A 22,602-nucleotide genomic window follows, 5' to 3' on the forward strand; every position below is an offset into this window, starting at 1 on the left:
ATTACTGACTTATAAAGCTCTAAACGGGCTCGCCCCTCAGTACCTGAGTGAGCTCCTCTCCTACTATGAACCATCTCGCCTACTTAGATCACAAGGTGCTGGCTTACTACTGGTACCTAGAATAAATAAAGCTACATCAGGGGGGAGAGCTTTCTCATACAAAGCCCCCCAGCTCTGGAATAATCTTCCTGCCAATGTTCGGGAATCAGACACAGCCTCAATCTTTAAGTCTAGGCTAAAAACGTATTTGTACAGTCAAGCATTTGGTGACTAGTCTTCCCTGTCAGGTCTAGACCTGCTGGAGTCTACACTGCTCTGTTTTACTGTAATCTGTGGTCAGCCACTCTTTACAGTACTAACTCTGTTTTTTTTTTCTTCTCCTTTCTCTGCCGAGCTGATCAGCTGCCCATCCTGTGCGCCTGATGCTGTTGCCTCTACTGCCTTGATTGGTGCCGCTGCTCACCAGCTTCTGGACCGGTTTGACCACCACTGAGCTTCTTGCTGTACAGCACTGTGCAGTCCTCACCCTCAGATCTCTCTCTTTCTTTTCCCACTTTACTATAATACTTCATACTAATAATGTTTGCTGTCCGGTGTGACCATAGAAGGATGGGTTCCCCTTCTGAGTCTTGGTTCCTCTCAAGGTTTCTTCCTCTTTTAGGGAGTTTTTCCTTGCCACCGTCGCCGCTGGCTTGCTCATGGGGGCTCGGACCCGGATTTTCTTTCTTCTTTTCTCTTCTCTCTGTAATACTGATTGTTCTGTAAAGCTGCTTTGTGACAACACCTGTTGTAAAAAGCGCTATATAAATAAATTTTGCTTGCTTGCTTGCACTTCCACTTTTCCTAAAGCCTCAGTCAGAAACGGCCTCTACCAGAGCAGTTTCTAAAGCTTTACCATCCAGTCTTCAAAGATCCTCTTAGCTTCTAATTGATATTTAGCTTATTACATTGTAAACACTGTTTGACCAGAGGAGGATGGGTCTCCCCTTGTGAGTCTTGTTTCCTCCAAAGGTTTCTTCCTCCAGACTGAGGGAGTTTTTCCTTGCCACCGTCGCCTCTGCCTTGCTCACTGGGGGGTATTTGTTATAACAAAAATTTGTTTTCAAACTTCTGTAAAGCTGCTTTGTGACAACATTGTTGTAAAAAGTGCTATACAAATAAACTTGAATTTAATTGAACTGAATACACTATGGTACATTATACTATGCTGCGCTATAATATGCTACACTATGGTACATTAAGCTATGCTGCGCTATAATATGCTACACTATGGTACATTATAATATGCTATGCTATGGTATGTTACACAATGGTACATTATGCATACGCTACACTATGATATAATTTGTCATACTATACCATTCTAGGCTATACTATACAATGGTGCACTGTTTTATGAGATATTATACTATTCTACACATTATGCGTTGATATACTATAATATACTATACTGTGTGCTGTACTATTCTATGCTACTATCCCATACTATTTTATATTATGCAATAATATGTAATGCTGTAACATACTATACTCTGCTAACACATACTATGCTATGCTATAGTATACAGTGCCACAAAAGGATATTCCATAATATGCTACACTATTCTATAATATACTATGCTATGCCACACTAAACTATGCTATATAATACTTGGCTATGCTATACTATACTATGTTATACTACACTATACTATACCATTCTAAACTATGCTATTCTATACTGAATGCTAAACTGTGATTATGCTACACTATGCTATATTATGCTATGCTGCACTGTTCTATGCTATACTATTCTGTAATATATTAATTCTGTTATATGCTACACTATTTTGTACCATATACTATACTATGCTATAACATACTATACCATTCTACACTATGATATATTTTGTCGTGCTATTCTATGCTATACTATACTATGGTGCACTGTTCTATATGATACTACTCTAGTCTATGGTGTATTGTGTGATGCTATATTATAATATACTATGCTATGTTATATTATGGTATACTGTGTAATACTATGCTATGCTACACAATGCTATTGCCTCATAAGGATATTCCAGGCTATGCTATACTATGCTGTGCCATACTACACCATATTATACTATTCTATGCTACACTGTTCTATGCCATAATATTCTATTATATACTACACTATGCTACATTAGACTATGCCTACATATAAGCTATACTATACTATTCTATTTTACACATTACCATAACCTCCTATATTATGCCATTCTATGCCAAATTACACTGCTGTATGCTAAACTGTGATATACTACACGATGCTGTATTATGCTATGCTACATTATTCTGTGCCATATACAATACTATGCCATACTATTATATGGTATATTTTACAAAGTATTTGGATTATTAACAGAATAATAAATATGTAACCTAGGTTAGCTATAACTGCCTGACATAATGTTTTAAAGGAAAGCGCACAATTTGTTCAGAATTTATTCTGTTCCAGAGGAAAAAACAGTGCTGCTGAGAACAAGAACATTACGGCTCTAAAAAGAAAATGGGAAAAATAGAGAGAACAGGCCATCACTGACCTCAAACAGCAGGCAGAGCGCACAGACAACATGCAATGTTCAAAATTCTAAATTAATTACTAATAAATCTTCATTACGATCATTTAACAACTGTAATAGTCCAGAAAAAGATGCTTTTAATTCATTTATTTTTAATTCATTAATGCACTTGGAATTATAAACAAAGTCTGAACCACACTGAGCAGCGGAGACGTGACGCAAATGACTCACTTGGGTACATTTTAAAAATGAAAACTCAAACAAAACTCTGGTTTGTCACCCTTTTTTAATGATGATCTGTCCTCATTAGGCTTATCCAAAGCTGTGATAAACTAGAAAAATCTTTTTCAGTTTAACTTGATTGCATTTTAAATGGATCAATTAGGCTCATATTAGGCTCTAATTTTATGTCACAGCAGATGGAGCATGTGAGGCGACTGGCTCTTAAATCAAAACTTGCACTGGTGAAAAAGTTTACTTCTTCATTAGGCTCACATAACGCTGTAATACACAACAAAGTTTTAGTTTTAATGAATTGCTTTTTAGTTAATAAACATGTTTATAATTAAGCAGAAGAACATGAGGTCATGTGTTATTGTGAGTGACATCACAGCTGTGATGAAATTAAGAAATAAAATAAGTCAAAGCCCCGAATTTCATCCTAAATATGCTTTAACACTGACAATACCTTCCACCAAAGAGTAGCTTCACAACAAATAAGTTGTTGCTATGCAACAGTAACAGTTCCCCACCCTGTTGAGCCCTGTGCGCAGTCCAGGATAGCTGCTGATACCATAAGGCTCAGCTTTTGTGGAATAGAACTAGAAATATCAGGTTCAGCTCAGCCTGGTTGAACTGTTTTTTTTTTCAAGTGTTACCAAATTAACATCATTTTGTATCAGCCAGTCTGTGCTGTGCTGATGGCGCACCTGTCGTAATCCTGGCAGATCTCCCCGACAGCGACTAAGGCTTTCAGGTACTCGTTGGGCTGGTACGGGTGGATGTAGTGCAGAGAGCAGCTGTTGCGCGGGTCGCCATTAGACGCAGTGAAATCAATCGCTACCTGCAAACACACACAGCGAAGACATCAGCCTTCCAGCTCATCACTCTCTCAGCCTCAGATGTTTCACTCTTGTTATTTGCTCTGTCAGAGACTTTACACTGTTGATGAGAGCAGCATTTAACTTTAAGGGCTTTCATCAGACATCTGAAACTGGTAGTGCTGATGTAAGATCAGATTCCTCCTTCACTGAGAGCAAGTTTTGAGTGGTTCTGTAGATCAAATACAGCCCTGTCAGAGAACTTGCAGAGAGGAGAATTATCACTGTAAAATCTTTCCAAAATGAATGGGTTAAGATGGAGCCTTTGAGCAAAATCATAGTTCATAAGTGCTTAAACATTTTTAATGTAAAATAATACATGAACACAGAACAGCATGAAACACTTTAACACCACTGTTATACTTATAGCTTTTAAACTCGAGCTATAAGAGTTTAAAATGCCATCTCATGTACATTCATGATTTCAGTGAGTGCAGACAGCAAATAAGCTGCTCTGCTCTCCAACCAATCAGCACTCAGTAACAGTAATGTTAGCATCCTGCTGCCCAAAACCCATTTGTTGTAGAATAAATGAAACATACAGGTGAGTTTTCTTTGCTTTTTAGTGAAACACATCCTTCTACTTTCTACAACCCCAATTCCAATGAAGATGGGACGTTGTGTAAAACATAAATAAAAACAGAATACAATGATTTGCAAATCCTTTTCAACCTATATTCAATTGAATACACTACAAGGACAACATATTTAATGTTCAAACGGATAAACTATTTTTGCAAATATTCACTCATTTTGAATTTGATGCCTGCAACACGTTCCAAAGAAGTTGGGACAGGGGCAACAAAAGACTGGGAAGGTTGAGGAATGCTCAAGAAACACCTGTTTGGAACATTCCATAGGTGAACAGGTTAATTGGAAACAGGTGAGTGTCATGATTGGGTATAAAGGGAGCATGCCTGAAAGGCTCAGTCATTCACAAGCACGGATGGGGCGAGGTTCACCACTTTGTGAACAACTGCGTGAGCAAATAGTCCAGCAGGTTAAGAACAACGTTTCTCAATGTACAATTGCAAGGAATTTAGGGATTTCATCATCTACAGTCCATAAAATCCCCAAAAGATTCAGAGAATCTGGAGAAATCTCTGCAAGTAAGCAGCAAGGCAGAAAACCAACATTGAATGCCCGTGACCTTCGATCCCTCAGGCAGCACTGCATTAAAAACCGACATCATTCTGTAATGGATATTCCCACATGGGCTCAGTAACACTTCAGAAAACCACTTTCAGTGAACACAGTTCGTCGCTCCATCTACAAGTGCAAGTTAAAACTCTCCCATGCAAAGCGAAAGTCATATATCAAGACCCAGAAACGCCGCCGGCTTCTCTGGGCCCGAGCTCATCTGAGATGGACTGATGCAAAGTGGAAAAGTGTCCTGTGGTCTGATGAGTCCACATTTCAAGTTGTTTTTGGAAATCATGGACGTTGTGTCCTCCGGGCCAAAGAGGAAAAGGACTGTCCGGATTGTTATCAGCGCAAAGTTCAAAAGCCAGCATCTCTGATGTTGTGGGGGAGTGTTAGTGCTCACAGCATGGGTAACTTGCACATCTGTGAAGGCACCATTAATGCTGAAAGGTACATACAGGTTTTGGAGCAACATCTGCTGCCATCCAAGCAACGTCTTTTTCAGGGATGTCCCTGCTTATTTCAGCAAGACAATGCCAAGCCACATTCTGCATGTGTTACAACAGCGTGGCTTCGTAGTAAAAGAGTGCGGGTACTAGACTGGCCTGCCTGCAGTCTAGACCTGTCTCCCATTGAAAATGTGTGGCGCATTATGAAGCGCAAAATATGACAGTGGAGACCCCGGACTGCTGAGCAACTGAAGTTGTACATCAAGTAAGAATGGGAAAGAATTCCACCTACAAAGCTTCAACAATTAGTGCCTCAGTTCCCAAACGCTTATTGAGTGTTGTTAAAAGGAAAGGTGATGTAACACAGTGGTAAACACACCCCTGTCCCAACTTCTTTGGAATGTGTTACAGGCATCACATTCAAAAGGAGTGACTATTTGCAAAAAACAATAAAGTTTATCTGTTTGAACATTAAATATCTTGTCTTTGTATTCAATTGAATATAGGTTGAAAATGATTTGCAAATCATCGTATTCTATTTTTATTTATGTTTTACACAACGTCCCAACTTAATTGGAATTGGGGTTGTAAAAATGTTTTAGGTGGGTGATTAGAAACTATTTAACCTTTTTGTATTTAGCCAATTAGCTTCATTTTTTCCCATTCATTAAGCACTCACTCGCAGGTGCCCTCTGCTGTTCTGCAGTCCTGTTTTTTAATATAACAGGGGAAATAGGAAGTGGCCAGACTCCTCATAAATCGGCTCTGGCACTGTGATACTGTTTGGTTAAAGCTACACTGTGTGAGTTTTGGAGATTTGGAGACCTCTCTGGTGGAAATGTGTAACTGCACACAACATTCTGTAGTGTGGGTTGTGCTCTGGACCCTTTCGCAGAACAGATGGATATGATGATTGAAAAATTGTTCAAAGAAAACTGTCAGAACTTGTTGAGGGACACTTACAGAAAGGTCTGTATGAAGTTTATGAATTTCATAAGTGAAGAAACGTGGTTTTTACGAACTAAACGAAAAAAAAAAAATCACATGAAAAGATCACATGAAAAAATATATGACCATGTGAAAACCTTCATGAGTGAAACTGTGTAACTACTTGTAAACACTTTAAATGTTTACAATTCTTGTAAATGTTTTTTGCAAAATTCTCATATTCTGCACATGTGAAGTGTGCCATCATATCTTCGTCAGGATAATGTTGATTTTGAGGTCATTTGAGACATCAAGCTAGAGCTTTTTGTGCTGTTAATGTAATAATCTCTCCTGCTGCTCGCATGGACCACTGAGTCTACAGTGTGTGCAGAATTATTAGGCAAGTTGTATTTGAGAGGATTCTGTTTATTATTGAACAACTATTTTCTCAATCAACCCAAAAGACTCACAAATATCTAAGCTTAATATTATTGGAAGTTGGAGTGGTTTTTTTTTAGATTTGGCTATCTTAGGAGGATATCTGTTTGTGCAGATAACTATTACTGTGCAGAATTATTAGGCAACTAATAAAACTAATCAAAACCAAATATATACCCATCTCACTTGTTTATTTTCACCAGGTAAACCAATATAACACAAAATTTAGAAATAAACATTTCTGACATTCAAAAACAAAACCAAAAACAAATCAGTGACCAATATAGCCACCTTTCTTTACGATGACACTCAAAAGCCTTCCATCCATAGATTCTGTCAGGTGCTTGATCTGTTTACGATCAACATTGCGTGCAGCAGCCACCACAGCCTCCCAGACACTGTTCAGAGAGTTGTACTGTTTTCCCTCCCTGTAGATCTCACATTTTATGAGGGACCACAGGTTCTCTATGTTGGTTCAGATCAGGTGAACAAGGGGGCCATGCCATTATTTGTTCTTCTTTTAGACCTTTATTGGCCAGCCACGTTGTGGAGTATTTGGATGCATGTGATGGAGCATTGTCCTGCAGGAAAATCATGTTTTTCTTGAATGATACTGACTTCTTCCTGTACCACTGCTTGAAGAAGGTGTCTTCCAGAAACTGGCAGTAGGTCTGGGAGTTGAGCTTCACTCCATCCTCAACCTGAAAAGGTCCCACAATTCATCTTTGATGATACCAGCCCATACCAGTACCCCACCTCCACCTTGCTGGCGTCTGAGTCGGAGTGGAGCTCTCTGCCCTTTACTGATCCAGCCTCAGGCCCATCCATCTGGCCCATCAAGAGTCACTCTCATTTCATCAGTCCATAAAACCTTAGAAAAATCAGTTGCAGCATCCCTCTGCAAGACATCTCACAATTTTTGACTTTTCAGAGTCCATCAAATCTCTCTTCTGACCCATTTTGCCAAAGGAAATGAAGTTGCCTAATAATTAAGCACAGCTTATATAGGGTGTTGATGTCATTAGACCACACCCCTTCTCATTACAGAGATGCACATCACCTGATTTACTTAATTGGTAGTTGGCTTTCAAGCCTATACAGCTTGGAGTAGGACAACATGTATAAAAAGGATCATGTGATCAAAATATTCATTTGCCTAATAATTCTGCACACAGTGTACTGATGAAGTAAGAACCTGTTTTTTTGTTTAAACAGAGTAGCAGCTTATGTTCTTATCTAGAACCATGCTGGTCAGCTGGCTAACAGGCTAAAAGATAGCAAATATGCTAAACAGTGCCAATTAATATTATATGCTTGAATTAAAGTACTGACAGAATGATTTACTGTATGGCAGAATAAAAGTCTAAAAATGTCACTTGAATATCTTCAAGTGCTTTAACATGCTCCAAACGTTCATGTTTCAGTCAGACGTCGCGTCAAACCCAAGCTGAATCCCAAATGGCTCCGTACTCCCTAAATAGTGTTGTAGCTATGAAAGTTTAGAAGTTCTAGAGTCCCAAATGACTATTTCTAAGCTATATTTTACTCTGTTGGGCTGCAGGATCCAGTATTTAAACTCCTATGTAGTGCACTATGTAGGGAGCAGGGAGTCGTTTGAGATTCAGGCCCAGTGTGAGAAGAGGGCGCCGCTGGATTGGTGCTAAATAAGACTCGCTGTGGTAATTTGGTGACTAAAAAGTACTTCTAAAGTGAACGTTGTTGCAATAAACAGTGCTGTTATCATATGTTCACTGTTACATGACAAAAAGTTTAAAAAGTTCATGAAATGACCGCACATACAGCAATGAATGACCAAACATTCTCTTTACTTAGCAGTCCATGGTTGCTTCGCATTGATACCATACTCTAAAGGAACTTCATTTCTTGGTGGAATACTTGTTTATGCCAATTATTATTAACAATAACCTAAATAATTTTCTGACAAATTCTGTATTTTATCATATTTTATGCTGGCTGCTGCTTTATAAAAGCAATAACCCACTTAAGGCCGTGCGTTACAGCGATTTTATCACAGGTAAGGATGTTCTTAGGCACGATGTGACAACCTACTGTGGCTTATTGCTTTAATGTTTTGTGTTTATTGGTAAATTATCCATGTTTGGTGGTGCAGGTACAATAACTGAATTAAAATGAAATCTTAATGGATAAACACAGCCTAATTAAAGAAGTGGAACTGCATAAGAGATTTTGCATAAACAGGGTTCATTTTAGCAGAGAAGTCTTGCAGGCATGGATGATAAGAGATAATTATACAAAAATGTAAGTGTAAAACCTACCATGTTAAAATAATGGCTCTTTAATATTCCTCAGGTGATTTAATCAGACGAGACACAAAAAACAAACAAAAAAATCCAAATAACACTTAACAATCATCACACAACAGCCGTCCGTACTGACATTTCCCTCCAGCGCTGCTATTAGTGTCACGTCTGTAACGCACAGAATGATCTGTGTGTTTTTATCATTTGCGGCGCTCACGCTAACAGCTACTGCTGAACACGCTGATAGCGTTTAATTGCAGAGGGCACAAAAATACAAACATCATCATTAGCTTTTACTGTGTAATTATACTCAGCCTTAAGATCTGGTGCTAAACAGCAGGTAAACAGTGCTCAACTGCTGTGAAAGAGTGTTTTTTCTGTTTACTCACAGTGAACTGGATCTGGCAGCCACCCATGATGTAGTCGAGGAATGAGTGCATCTTTATAATCTGGGAATAAAAGAACAGATCATGGCATAAACTGAGGATCCACATAACGCTAGAAAAAATTTTTTCATCTGTAGATTTGAAAATACCTTACATTAACAGGCACTAATAAACAGTAAGTTTTACCAAATTTTTTTAACTGATAATGACTTTATAAAATGTGCCTATGCTTTATTAAATACCACCATTTAAATGATCAAACATAAACAACTCTATAATTTATATAACTTCAAATATTTGCTTGGCTGCATAAAATCAATAAATATTCATTAAGACTGAGTTTACATCCTGTTTCAAATGATTACATTGCTATTTACTATCTTGCTACTTTGTACGGCATAGATTTTTTCTTAATGCTTAGTTGATTATTATTAAATGTTTAATATGCTTATTTTAAAGTTGCAACTTGTGTAATATGCAGTGGTAGACGAAGTACACAAACCATGTACTTGAGTTAAAGTAGAGATCCCCAAGGTAAAATATTACTCCAGTAAAAGTAGAAGTTCCTCCCTTTAGACCTCCACTTGAGTAAAAGTACTAAAGTATTTGCCTTCAAATGAACTTAAGTATCGAAAGTAAAAGTACTAAAAGATTAATTATGACTTTAATGTTCTGTCATCATTTTTATAACAAGACTCACTTCATGAACTCATTTCAGGTGAAAGTCCTCCAGCGTCTCTCTTGGTAAACCAGTCTTTTAATAGAACGTCATTAATTAGTGACGCTGACGTCTATTAAAATGATCATAAGCACAAAACACTGAAGGTAAACAGTTTCCATCAGGGAGAACCGAGTGGCTCTGAAATCACTTTTTACAGAGTTTCAATTTAAGATTTATTTGTAACTTAGTTACAAGTTTAATAAAAACTGGCTTTAAACTCAGGATCACAACTGAGTTTCCTTTACTATGTTGATCTGTAGATCTCTGTTCATAAACATAAACCAGCCCAAACTAATTTACTATAAAATGAAATGGTTTCATTTTGACATGTTAAAGTTTTTATACACACAGAAACCAAAAGGAAAGACAGATTTCTCAAAATGTAGTGGAGGAAAAAGTCAGATATTTGACTTTGAAATGTAGTGCAGTGAAAGTAAAAAAATGTATATACATACATACCTTTTTAAACAGGTAAATGCATGAATTGGAATAAACTTCACAGATCTGTGACCTTTTATTGTGATTTTAATCAATAATAAATAAAAAATAAATAAAATGAAACAAATAAATAGATATTTTTCAAATCAGCGTGAAGCTTCTTTTATACAGCGATAAAAAAAAAACAGTGGCACACTAAAAGCTCCGATCACACATGCTGGTCCATTTTACTGACCAGTGTGGACACTTTGCTTGATGTTCACTAGAGCACTCAATTTTAGTATCATACATTTTTAATATTTATACTGTGCTCCCTGAGACTTTGAAGGAGACAAAAACAAACAGCATGAATGGATCACCCTCCATACATTAGGTTTGACAGGGTTAACCAGCTATATTGCAGTGTAACCTTTCTCCAATGTGCTGGGAGAACAGACCTTTCACATGAAAACCAATCTGATTGCGGGAGCACAGCAGAATCCCCAGTGTTGAATTAACACCTTAGGCGTTCATGTATCACCATCTGGACACAAATGAACGCTGGAAAAAGAGAATTTCACTCTGAGGGTTTTGCGTAAAAGACAGCATTGCAATGCTCTGATTGAGAGGAGACCCATTACTCCTGGACAGAGGAAAGAGCCGCAGGCTTTCTGCTAGGTTATCTTTCCATATTAAAGCCCTAAAGCCTGGTGCTGAAGGAGAGAGAGGGGAGAGTATTACCTTACACTGATTCAGAATTACAATCCCAGAGTTTCTATAGTTCTTCTTCTTGACTTTATACTTGGGGTTTATGCATTCCCACTGGACCTGTCAGAGATAAAGAGAGAGAGCAAAACAGAAGACCAGTCAGAGAGAGCAGTCGTCTTCTTTCCTGACCGATCCTGCTCGGTTAGAACCATCATGACGACATGCAGTGTTTTCCCCCTCAAGAGGCCACGACACACGTTGCATTTATACACAATGGGCTGAGAAAAACACAATGCAGACCCTGACAATCCGCCGTGATGAGGGGGCCGCGTGGCGCGTTTTAAAACAATTAGCGAATCGCGGCGCCGATGTCTGCCAAATTGAGATACCGCTGCCAGCCCTTCTGTTACTGCACAATTAAAGCTGCAGTTAGTCCATCAGTGAGCAAGCGCTTTACTGACAGCTCTGCAGATAATGAGTCATTTTCTACCTCAAAATCATCGAAGTTCAAACCAAAGTGACAAAGTTTTAGTGTCACGCTTAAAAATAAAGGTGCCACTTTTCCCAACGCCACAGAAAAACACTTTTGGTTCCCTAAGAAGCTTTTGGTGGATGTTCTTTAGAAACATTTTATCAGTGCAGACCAGCACACAGCCCACAAAGCTTTTCATGGACCGGGAGGGAAGCGGGGGGTACCAATCAGAGATGGAGACTCAAGCACATGCTGACCTGAAAGGAGAAATCCAAATTGTCTGCGTAATTAACTGGTTAAGATGTAAACAGAATCGTTCAGAATGGTTTGAAAAGATCTGTTCTAGAGAAATTTACCGAGCCAGAATTGTTCACTGGTGGTGATATGAACCAGACGTCCACCTCTAAACGTTCCCTACCTTCAAGTTTTTACATGAAATGGTTATGAATTCACTGCCTGATGTCTGAGATACTGTTTGATAGTTTCAGATGATTTTGGCCTCAAAGTCCATTCATGTTGGATGGATACATAATATGCAGGGCACTGTGAGGCAAAATAGTCCCCAAAGAAAAGTCACTGGTAACACTTTATTTTGATGGTTCATTGTAGATGGTTTGTAGAAGTTCAATGTGTCTTTAATTATCTGTAAACTCTATGTCTATTAAATGTCTATATATGTAAGCTCTATGTCTATTAAAGATTTGTTAATGATTAATTATTTGCAGATAATCTATAAGGGACCATCAAAATAAAATGCGAGCAGCTTATTATTTCAGATTTTCCATAAACTCAGAAGACTCGTGTAGGTTCACTGGTGGTTTTGGATAGTAAATAAAATGTTTATGTCTATATAATGTCTATATTTGTGTTGAAGTCATGGCGACCCCTGGTTCCCATCACCACCACTGTAAAGACATCTAAACCATGAATCAATCAGTTTACATCTCACACACTGAATTCTACAGAATTATGAAAAAGTCTCTTAAGTCAATCTTAATGCGATAAACAAATAAAACCTTTTGTTTCTAACCTTACATGTGATTTTGCCTTCAGTTGTACTACAGTTGTGCAGTGTTGGGGCTTTTGTTATTTTTCCTGTTGGCACTTTCGTTGTTTCTTGTTAAGTAAGTGAACTCTCTGCAATTGATGCCAAGAACTTCAAGGTATCCCTTCCAGAAGTTAATTGTTTTGCTAATTTGTGATGAATAAACTTTATTAATCATTATGGAGTGGTTAATATATGCTTTAAAAAAAGGGTTCTGCTATTGTTATGATGTCAAGCTTGCACATAACAGCAGATCCCTTTTTGCTGCTTCAAAGAGCCACAAATTTAGTCACAACAAAAGCTCTTATCTCCAAATTGGTAAACATGGAAAGAAAAAACATCCTTGCAAGTCCACGGAACCAGCTAATTCCAACTAATTTTGGGTCATTCCTTTTGGTCCATTCATCATGAAATTTACATACAATGTAAAGGACAACAGGCATTTTCAAATTATGTAAAAAACTGAGAAGTGACAAAAGTGGAGACACAAGATTTTGTTCTGAAATACAACACAACAGCTGTAACTCAAGATTTCTGAGGGCTGATTAAGTAGATCTTCGTGTCTGACTTAAAGCCCACCTGCAGGACTGTATTACAGTGTCTGACAGACTGCCACACCCCAGACCCCACACACAGGACAAACAGAGCCTTCACACATTATTTAAACAGCAGAGACCCTCAGACTGGATGAGGTTCTGTGGCTCTCCAGCAGCTCTGGGTGTTAAAATGCATGAGAGCCAATTATAGCTGTGAAAACAGCAGGTCCATCTGAGAGAGAGCTGAACTCCACTGTAATACAATTAGAGCTGATAACCCAGCCCTGCACACACACAGAGATGGAGAGAGAGAGAGAGAGAGGGAGAGAGATACAGACAGGAGAGAAACAGAGGGGAGAGAGAGACAAAGAGAAAGAGACGGTGAAAGAGAAAAAAGGAAAAAGAAACAAGAAGGGTGAGAAAAGGGAGAGAAGAGAAAGAAAAGAGAAAATGGAGGAAGAAAGTAAGAGAGAGAAAGAAAGGAAGGGAGAAAGGGGGGAGAGAGAGAAAGAGATGGAAAGTGAGAAGGGAGAGAGAGGAGAAGGAAAAGAAAAACAGAAAATAAAGTGAGAAGGGCAAGAGAACGGAGAGAGACAGAAGAGAAAGAAAAGTGAAAATGGATAGAGAGAAGGTGAGAAGGGTGAGAAAGAAAAGAAAAGAAAAGAGGAAGAGAGAGAAAGAAAGGAAAGGAGAGAAAGAAAAACACAAAGTGCGAACGAAGAGAGAGAAGTGGAAGAAAGAGAGAGACAGGCCGAGAGGGAGAACAGAAAGAAAAGAAAATGAAAAAGAGTAAGGGAGAGAAAGGAGAAAGAGAAGAGAGAGAAGGGTTGAGGGAGAGATAAAGTGAGAAAGGGAGAAAGAGAAAAAATGGAGAGAGAGAAGAGAGAGAAAAGAGAAAATGGAGAGACAGAGAGAGAGGAGTGAGAGAGAAGTGAAGATGGTTCTGGTGTCTCACTGATGGCTGTGTGTCTGATTAGTCTGTAGTGAATGTTCTACACATTTTACCTTCCATCACTTTCATTAGACACGACTTTAAAAAGCTCCTATTATTATGATTATTTCAGTGTCACTGCCCCGCTCTCTCTCTATACTTCCTCCCCATGCCTGATTTCTCTAGAATCAGAGCAAATGCACCAGTGCAGTCTTTAAAGAGCCCATATCCTGCATTTGACTTATTTGCTTTTTTCTGTCTGAAGTGCACTTTCAAAATGCTGCAGTCATCCAACCTCTATTTATGCCTCGGAATGATTCAGATGTCCTTACAGTGGTGGTGATAGGAACCAGGGGTCACCATGACTACAACACAAATACATACATTTCATTTACCATCCAAAACCACCAGTAAACCTACACGAGTCTTCTGAGTTTATATAGAATGTTGATGATAAAAATAATAATTTTTTGGGACTATTTTGTCTCATGACACCCTGCATGTATCCCTCCAACATGAATGAATTTTAAGGCCAAAATCTTCTCAAAACTACAACCCCAATTCCAATGAAGTTGGGACGTTGTGTAAAACATAAATAAAAACAGAATACGATGATTTGCAAATCCTTTTCAACCTATATTCAATTGAATACACTACAAAGACAAGATATTTAATGTTCAAACATAAACTTTATTGTTTTTTTGCAAATATTCACTCATTTTGAATTTGATGCCTGCAATACGTTCCAAAGAAGTTGGGACAGGGGTGTGTTTACCGCTGTGTTACATCACCTTTCCTTTTAACAACACTCAATAAGCGTTTGGGAACTGAGGACACTAACTGTTGAAGCTTTGTAGGTGGAATTCTTTCCCATTCTGAACTTTGTGCAGATAACAATCCGGACAGTCCTTTTCCTCTTTGGACCGGAGGACACAACGTCCATAATTTCCAAAAACAACTTGAAATGTGGACTCGTCAGACCACAGGACACTTTTTCACTTTGTGTCAGTCCATCTCACATGAGCTCGGGCCCAGAGAAGCCGGCGGCGTTTCTGGGTGTTGTTGATATGTGGCTTCGCTTTGCATGGCAGAGTTTTACCTTGCACTTGTAGATGGAGCGACGAACTGTGTTCACTGAAAGTGGTTTTCTGAAGTGTTCCTGAGCCCATGTGGTAATATCCATTACAGAATGATGTCAGTTTTTAATGCAGTGCCGCCTGAGGGATCGAAGGTCACAGGCATTCAATGTTGGTTTTCTGCCTTGCCGCTTACTTGCAGAGATTTCTCCAGATTCTCTGAATCTTTTGATGATATTATGGACTGTAGATGATGAAATCCCTAAATTCCTTGCAATTGCACATTGAGAAACGTTGTTCTTAAACTTTTGCACTTTTTGCTCACACAGTTGTTCACAAAGTGGTGAACCTCGCCCCATCCGTGCTTGTGAACGACTGAGCCTTTCAGGGATGCTCCCTTTATACCCAATCATGACACTCACCTGTTTCCAATTAACCTGTTCACCTATGGAATGTTCAAAAGAGGTGTTTTTTGAGCATTCCTCAACTTTCCCAGTCTTTTGTTTCCCCTGTCCCAAATTCTTTGGAACGTGTTACAGGCATCAAATTCAAAATGAGTGAATATTTGCAAAAATAGTTTATCCGTTTGAACATTAAATATCTTGTCTTTGTAGTGTATTCAATTGAATATAGGTTGAAAAGGATTTGCAAATCATCGTATTCTGTTTTTATTTATGTTTTACACCACGTCCCAACTTCATTGGAATTGGGGTTGTATCACAAAACAGTGTCTCAGTCATCAGGCAGTGAATTAATAACCATTTCATGTAGTAACTCTCTGTGAGGGAGCTTTTAGAGGTGGATGTCTGGTTCCTGTCACCACCACTGTGAAGAATTCTAACTCAGTAAGTTTCTCTAAGCTCTTAAAAAAGATGGTTCTTCAAGGGTTCTTTGGTAGAGGCATGGATTTCATTTAGAACCATGAATTCTACACAGAACTACTGCCTGTACTAAAGATACACAGAACTGTATGGAACCATACACAACATATTCTCCATCAGTTTGAAGAACCATTTCACAATGATGAAGAATGTGTTCTATGTGGTTCTATACAGCACCAAAAATGGTTCTCCAATGGTTATGATGTCAAGCTTGTAACAACAGAAAAACCCTTGTTGCTACACCATGAAATGGTTTTAAATAGAACCATTCCCTTCATTAAAGAACTCTTGAAGAACGTCTATTTTAAGAGCTTGGAACCGAGTGTTTAACACCAAACCACTCTGCATGACTTTGTTTACATCTTAACCACTTAATTATGGAGAATTTTTGAACAATGGGTGGAATTCCCCTTTAAGAAATAAACTGTAAGGGAAGATGTGTCTCAGTTTCTTCTACGTAATCTTTATAATAATCATAGGAGCAATAAATCATGACTATATACTGGAGCTCTAAGGCTTTTTGGAGGTAAGTGAGGTAATGTTCTTCTGTCCACTGAGACTTGAGTAAGAAAGAGGAGGAGCTCCTGAAGAAGAAAACCTTGTAAGGCTGAGATTAATAAGTAGAAAGCTTCTACCATTTCTGCTGGTTTATGAAGTGGGAGAGCAGGAGAAGAGAACCCGTCTGACTGGCGGCTACACTGAGCTCTTATATAACCTCTCATCTTTTACATCCGCTAATTCATTCAGAGCCAAATGCACTTCTTCCCTGCCTTATAACCCAAACCTGCCACCAACTCCACACAGATGCTGCTGATCAGGGGAAACCAATCAGCTCAGGGTGTTTTTGCTTGACACAGGACCGCTTGTTCAGCGAGTTCCGCTCACAGCATTCGGTTTCTCAAAGTCGTGGTTGAATGAAACTGCCTGTTAACTGCACTGAGCTGGTTTGCAAGCCGCAGTGAAACAACGGAACCATCAAGAAGTTCCAGATAGCAGTTCAGCGATGAACTGTGAATTAATAAATTACAACAAAACAACACTATTACTACAGAAGAATACTATTACAGTAGAACACTGTTACTACAGAACACTATGAACACTATTATTAGAGAACAACACTGTTACAGCAGAATAACACTTACAATGGAAAAACACTGTTACTACAGAACAACACTGACAAATACTACAGAACACTATGAACACTATTAGTACAGAACAACACTGTTACAGCAGAACGACACTGTTACATTATTACAAGAGAATAACACTGTCACATATTGCAGCACAAATGCAATATAACATTACGTTATCACCTAATTTCACTATTACGCTATAACAACAGAATAACACTATTATGACAAGTTTACACCCTTCTACACAGTTACACTATTACAACAGAGTAACACTGTTACAACAGAGTAACACTGTTACAACAGAGTAACACTGCTACAACAGAATACAGCACTATTTAAGTTTAGTTCAGTTGAACACTATTACAACTGCTGGAATGCTTTGCTGGAAAGAAAGAAAAAAAGAAATCAATTAGTTGTTTTCCACCGAAGCATTCTACAGTGGCATAATTCTACTCAAAAACAGAATTGATCAAACAGTAAAAGTTATTAGGCGCACTCCAGCAGACTGTTGTAACAGAGTGACTGTTGTAATAGTGTTTAACTGAACTGAACTGAAATAGTGTTGTATTCTGTTGTAACAATGTTACTCTGTTGTAATACTGTAACTGTGTAGAATGGTGTAAACTTGTCGTAATAGTGTTATTCTGTTGTTGTAGCGTAATAGTGGAATTAGGTGATAATGATATGTTGCATTTGCGTAGCAATATGTGACAGTGTTGTCATCTTGTAATAATGTAACAGTGTTGTTCTGCTGTAATAGTGTTGTTCTAAAGTGTTGTTCTGCTGTAACAATGTTCTGTAGTACTAGTGTTGCTAAGTAGTGACAGTGTTGTTCTATGGTAACAGTGTTGTACTGCTGTATTATTTTTCTGTTGTTCTGCTGTAACAGTGTTGATCTGTACTAATAGTGTTCATAGTGTTCTGTAGTATTGGTCTGTGTTGTTCTGTAGTAACAGTGTTGTTCTTTTGAAAGTGTTATTTTGCTGTAACAGTGTCCTGCTGTAACAGTGTTGCTCTGCTGTTACAATGTTCTGCTATAATAGTATTGTTCTGTAGTGTTCTGCTGTAACAGTGTTGTTCTGCTATTACAGGTCTTTGCTGTAATGGTGTTCTGTAGTACTAGTGTTGTTAAGTAGTAACAGTGTTGCTCTATGGTAACAGTGTTGTATTGCTGTGTTTTTCTGCTGTAACAGTGTTGCTCTGCAGCATTAGTGTTTATCTGTAGTTATAGTGTTGTTCTGTTCTAACATTTCTTCCTCAGTCGTGTATGTATGAGGGACAGAACCATCCATGTGCACCAAGCTGTGTCGTACTCTACTGTTTTTGACAGAATGGGTATCTGTAAATCAGTGTGGACGTGTATCTGGCTGCAGGTGAGCCTGTTACCTGTTTTCCATCAATCGCCCCGCGCATCTCTTTGAAGGTAGCTTCAAACTCGCCTATGAAGTCATGCTTTCCATTGGAGTCCCAGTCCCACACAGTGCACTGAGGACACAAACACAGAACAGCAGACAGAGTCAAACCAAAAACACCTGGACAGTATTTAAACACAGCTAATACAGAACTGCTCAGGGTTTTGATTAACTGTGCTGGAGATTTTATGTTCCCACTTTATCTTCCCGGGTGATGCGGATAGGGCTTCCCACCGCTATGGGCAAGTGTACTCACTGCCCCCTAGTCTGTGTCTACACTAGTGTGTATGTGCTGTTTCACTGAACAGATGGGTTAGATTACAGAGGTGAAATTTCCCCATTGTGGAACTAATAAAGGTCACTTAATCTTAATTTAATCTAAAGAGCGAGAGAGCGAGAGAGAGAGAGACAGAGAGAGGTTTACAGAAAGTAGAAGACTAATGTGAATGAACAGGGGTTCCACATCACTGCAGCTGATCAATAAAACATTAGGTGACAGTAGGGAAATAATTAAAGTTTGATATTTATATACAATATTCAAAGCGGTGATGGCAGTCTGATATTGATGCGCTCATGGCCAGTTCACACAGCGTGTTCCGCTCGAATCCTCTGGATATCTGCTTTCATTCCTGATTAGCAGACTTTAAACTATCGGAGCGTTCTTGCTGGTGTACAAAAATGTCCCAAGGGCTGCGTATCGGAAATATTTAATCACTTCTAACAGAGTTAACGCAGCAAGCAAAGCATGACACATCATACTGAGTCATTAATATTAGTCATATCATCATGCAGATAAATAATATTCGTATGATTTAGCAGATCTGTTGGAGCTCTATAAGATACAGCAAAAGTGTTTATACTGTTTTTCCATTGTATATTCTCATTACAGTAATGTGTCGACATATTCTTTCATTACTGATATTTATTTTCTTTTATATTTTTTTTTATTTTTTCTTTTCTTTCAGCTTACATTGTATTATAATTTCCTTAACTCTAGGAAAGCGAACCAAAACAAGAAAATGTTATCTGGCACAAAATGTTTAGTGCAAAATACTGTATGTTGCAAAATATCAGTGTTGCCAGCAGAAAACCTCATATCTTCAAAATGGTCATTTTACAGGAGACTTTACTTTTAATGTAAGTCAATGGAACCTGACTTTTTTCCTAAGTAATTTTGGGCTGTTTCATTTGGACCACTCATCATGACAATTACACACAATGTAAAGGGCAACAGACATTTTCAAATTAAGTCAAAAATTGACAACGGCAATGTATACACAGGATCTTTATTAGGAACATTTGTACTGCTACTCATTTATACAATTATCTAATCAGCCAATCGTGTGGGAGGGTTGACTTCTGCTGGCAAGCGTTTGTTTCTTGAAGAAAAACAGGAGTGGAGACTCGAGGAAAAAGAAGTTTAATGAATACGCGTCTTCCCACCAAGCGAGTCTGAAATAGCTTTCGCAATCATCAAACTTATATCCCCTCCGGTAAAAGCACACGCGCTACTTGTCTCTTTGTCTCAACGACCCCAAAAGGCCCCCCCACTTGATGACCGGCTGCCTCTACCTTTGTAATTAAAATAGAGGTTAGTTGAGTTTCACCCAGGAATTTACAGTCTCCCTTGTTACTAGATTTGGAGGTATAGATAACCAGATGTGAAGAAGTCGTTACATGACAAAGGACCACTGTCCACAGCCCCCACACATCACCCAAGAAGAGACATACAAAATGCAAATAATATTAAACCAAACGGTAAGAGAAGTTTAAGTTAATAAAAGCAAATAAAGTAAAATAATATTTAACAGGAGCGATGCATGAAATCATGCCGACGCGCAGCAGCTCCAGGTATTGTTAACATCAACCATCAGAATGGACAGAAACGTGCTCTCAGTCATTTTGACCATGGCCTGATTGTTGGTGCCAGATTTGAGGTGGATGGGCTACAACAGCAAACGTCAGCCTAAAACAGAAAGCTGAGGTGGCAATGGGCACAGCCTCATCAAAACTGGACAGCTGAAGACAGAAAAATGTTTGATTAAATTTGATTTGGCGCCAATAGCATGAATCCATGAACCAAACCAGACCACGTGCATCCCTTCATGACCACAATTTATCATCTTCTAATGGCCACATCCAGCATTATAATGCACCACATCACAAAGGTCGTCTAAAACTGGCTTCATGAACATGACTGAGTTCTGTGTTTTTTAGGGGCCTTTCCAGTCACTGGATCTGAATCCAGCAGAACACCTTTGGGATGTGGAAGAACGGGAGACTCCCAGCATGAAAGTGCTCCTGAAGAATCTACAGGAATTACATAGGAATCTCAAAGAAATGTTCACAACATCTTGTGGAATTCATGCCTTGACGAACTGAGGCTGTTTTAGGAGCAAAGGAAGCCAAACACGGTATTAGTGTAGTGTTCCTAATAAAGTGCTTGATGAGTTTGTTTGAGTAATTGAGTTTAAAATACTTCTGACAACAGTGTACAGATGAAGAAAAGAAAAGCTGGGAAAATTATTATTTAGATTTATATTTAAATTTTACAGAATTTTGGTCTCATAAATAATTTACATTCATAAATATATTAAACCTGTTCATTTTTAGCTACATTAGCTGTGTTTGTGTGAACTGATGCTTGAATAAAGCTTCCCAAAAAATGCTAATGATGCTAATATCTAATGAGTAACATACACCAGTGATGCTAAGGAGACCATGCTACCCATTAGCTTTCACTAATGAGCATCTTACTGAGAAATATCCTTTACATTTTACAGAGATATATTCGCATACGCCCACTATCATGTCAGTGTCATTGCTGTGGTGAGAATGGACCACCACCCAAATGATATCTGGACAACAGCGGCCCTGAACAACGAGAAATGGGGCTAGAGGGGAACTGAAGGGAACAGACTGACTACAGTCAGTAACAGTACAGCTAAAAAGTGCATCTGTAGGTGTGGGTTTCTGATAAAGTAGCTAATGAGTGTAGATACAAGGTGGGTGTTTCCAATAAACTGGCCACTCGGTGCATAACCAGTTCTACACAGGAGCAAAAGCTAGATAGATAAAGGAACATCATGAAAGTAAAAAGCCAGCAGATCCCGTCTGAGCTGGAGGCTTCACTTTCAGTTCTGTGTGCTGAGGAACCCAGTGGAGATAAAGTGAGATCACACTGGTGGGTTTGTGCCCTGCAGCCAGACCTGACTAACAGACATCTGCTCTTAATGTTAGAGCAACAGAGACAGCTGATTCACGCAGAGAGTAGAGGAGAGGCTCCATATCAGATTGAGTGTGAGTGAGAGTAAGGGAGAGAGAGAAGGAGAGAGAGAGAGAGAGCATACAGAGAAAAAAAATAAAATAAAATCCACTGAGCAAATTAATGATATAATTAGTAAATCAATTAAACAAGATTATGCTCTGTTTAGGCAGCCATCATCAGTGATTATCCAGTTTACCGTACTCATCAACAAGATCATTAGAGAATTATCATGGGCTTCTTGAGCCCATGAGACCAAGAATCTCTCCATGGTCTGCACATCTAAACATCATGGGCTCCTCCTTCAGATGTCTACAGAAGGATCAATCGCCTCTTCCTACAAAACACTTGAAGAATGCTCTATTTCTCCAAACATCTAAACACTGTTCCATTGCCTACTCCTCCAAACATCTAAACACTGTTCCATTGCCTGCCTCTCCAAACATCTAAACAGTGTTCCATTGCCTGCTGCTCCAAACATCTAAATACTGCCCCATTGCCTGCCGCTCCAAACATCTAAACACTGCCCCATTGCCTGCTCCTCCAAACATCTAAACAATGCCTCATTGCCTGTTCCTCCAAACATCTAAACACTTCCAATACCTACTCCTCCAAACATTTAAACACTGATTTCTGAAGTCTGATCTTCCAAATAAAGCTCCAGTCATCTAAGCGGTGCTCCACTGTCACATCCAAATACTGCTCCATGGTCTGATCATCCAAACATTACCTCA

The 22,602-nt window shown here is 38.8% G+C and overlaps 1 protein-coding gene across 1 annotated transcript in view; it reads right to left on the bottom strand.

The window, feature by feature from the left end:
- Window positions 1-22,602, bottom strand: part of cpne4a (copine IVa) — a 149,276-nt gene that overhangs the window by 31,001 nt on the left and 95,673 nt on the right. Inside the window, exons 8-11 of the mRNA XM_037534248.1 lie at window positions 18,578-18,676; window positions 11,151-11,237; window positions 9,275-9,334; window positions 3,476-3,609 (exon numbers count right to left, since the gene is read on the bottom strand). Of these exons, the coding sequence (XP_037390145.1) occupies window positions 3,476-3,609; window positions 9,275-9,334; window positions 11,151-11,237; window positions 18,578-18,676 (380 nt within the window). The remainder of the gene's footprint in view (window positions 1-3,475; window positions 3,610-9,274; window positions 9,335-11,150; window positions 11,238-18,577; window positions 18,677-22,602) is intronic.

Source organism: Pygocentrus nattereri, chromosome 24, assembly GCF_015220715.1.
Source record: "Pygocentrus nattereri isolate fPygNat1 chromosome 24, fPygNat1.pri, whole genome shotgun sequence".
Lineage (NCBI taxonomy): Eukaryota > Metazoa > Chordata > Actinopteri > Characiformes > Serrasalmidae > Pygocentrus > Pygocentrus nattereri.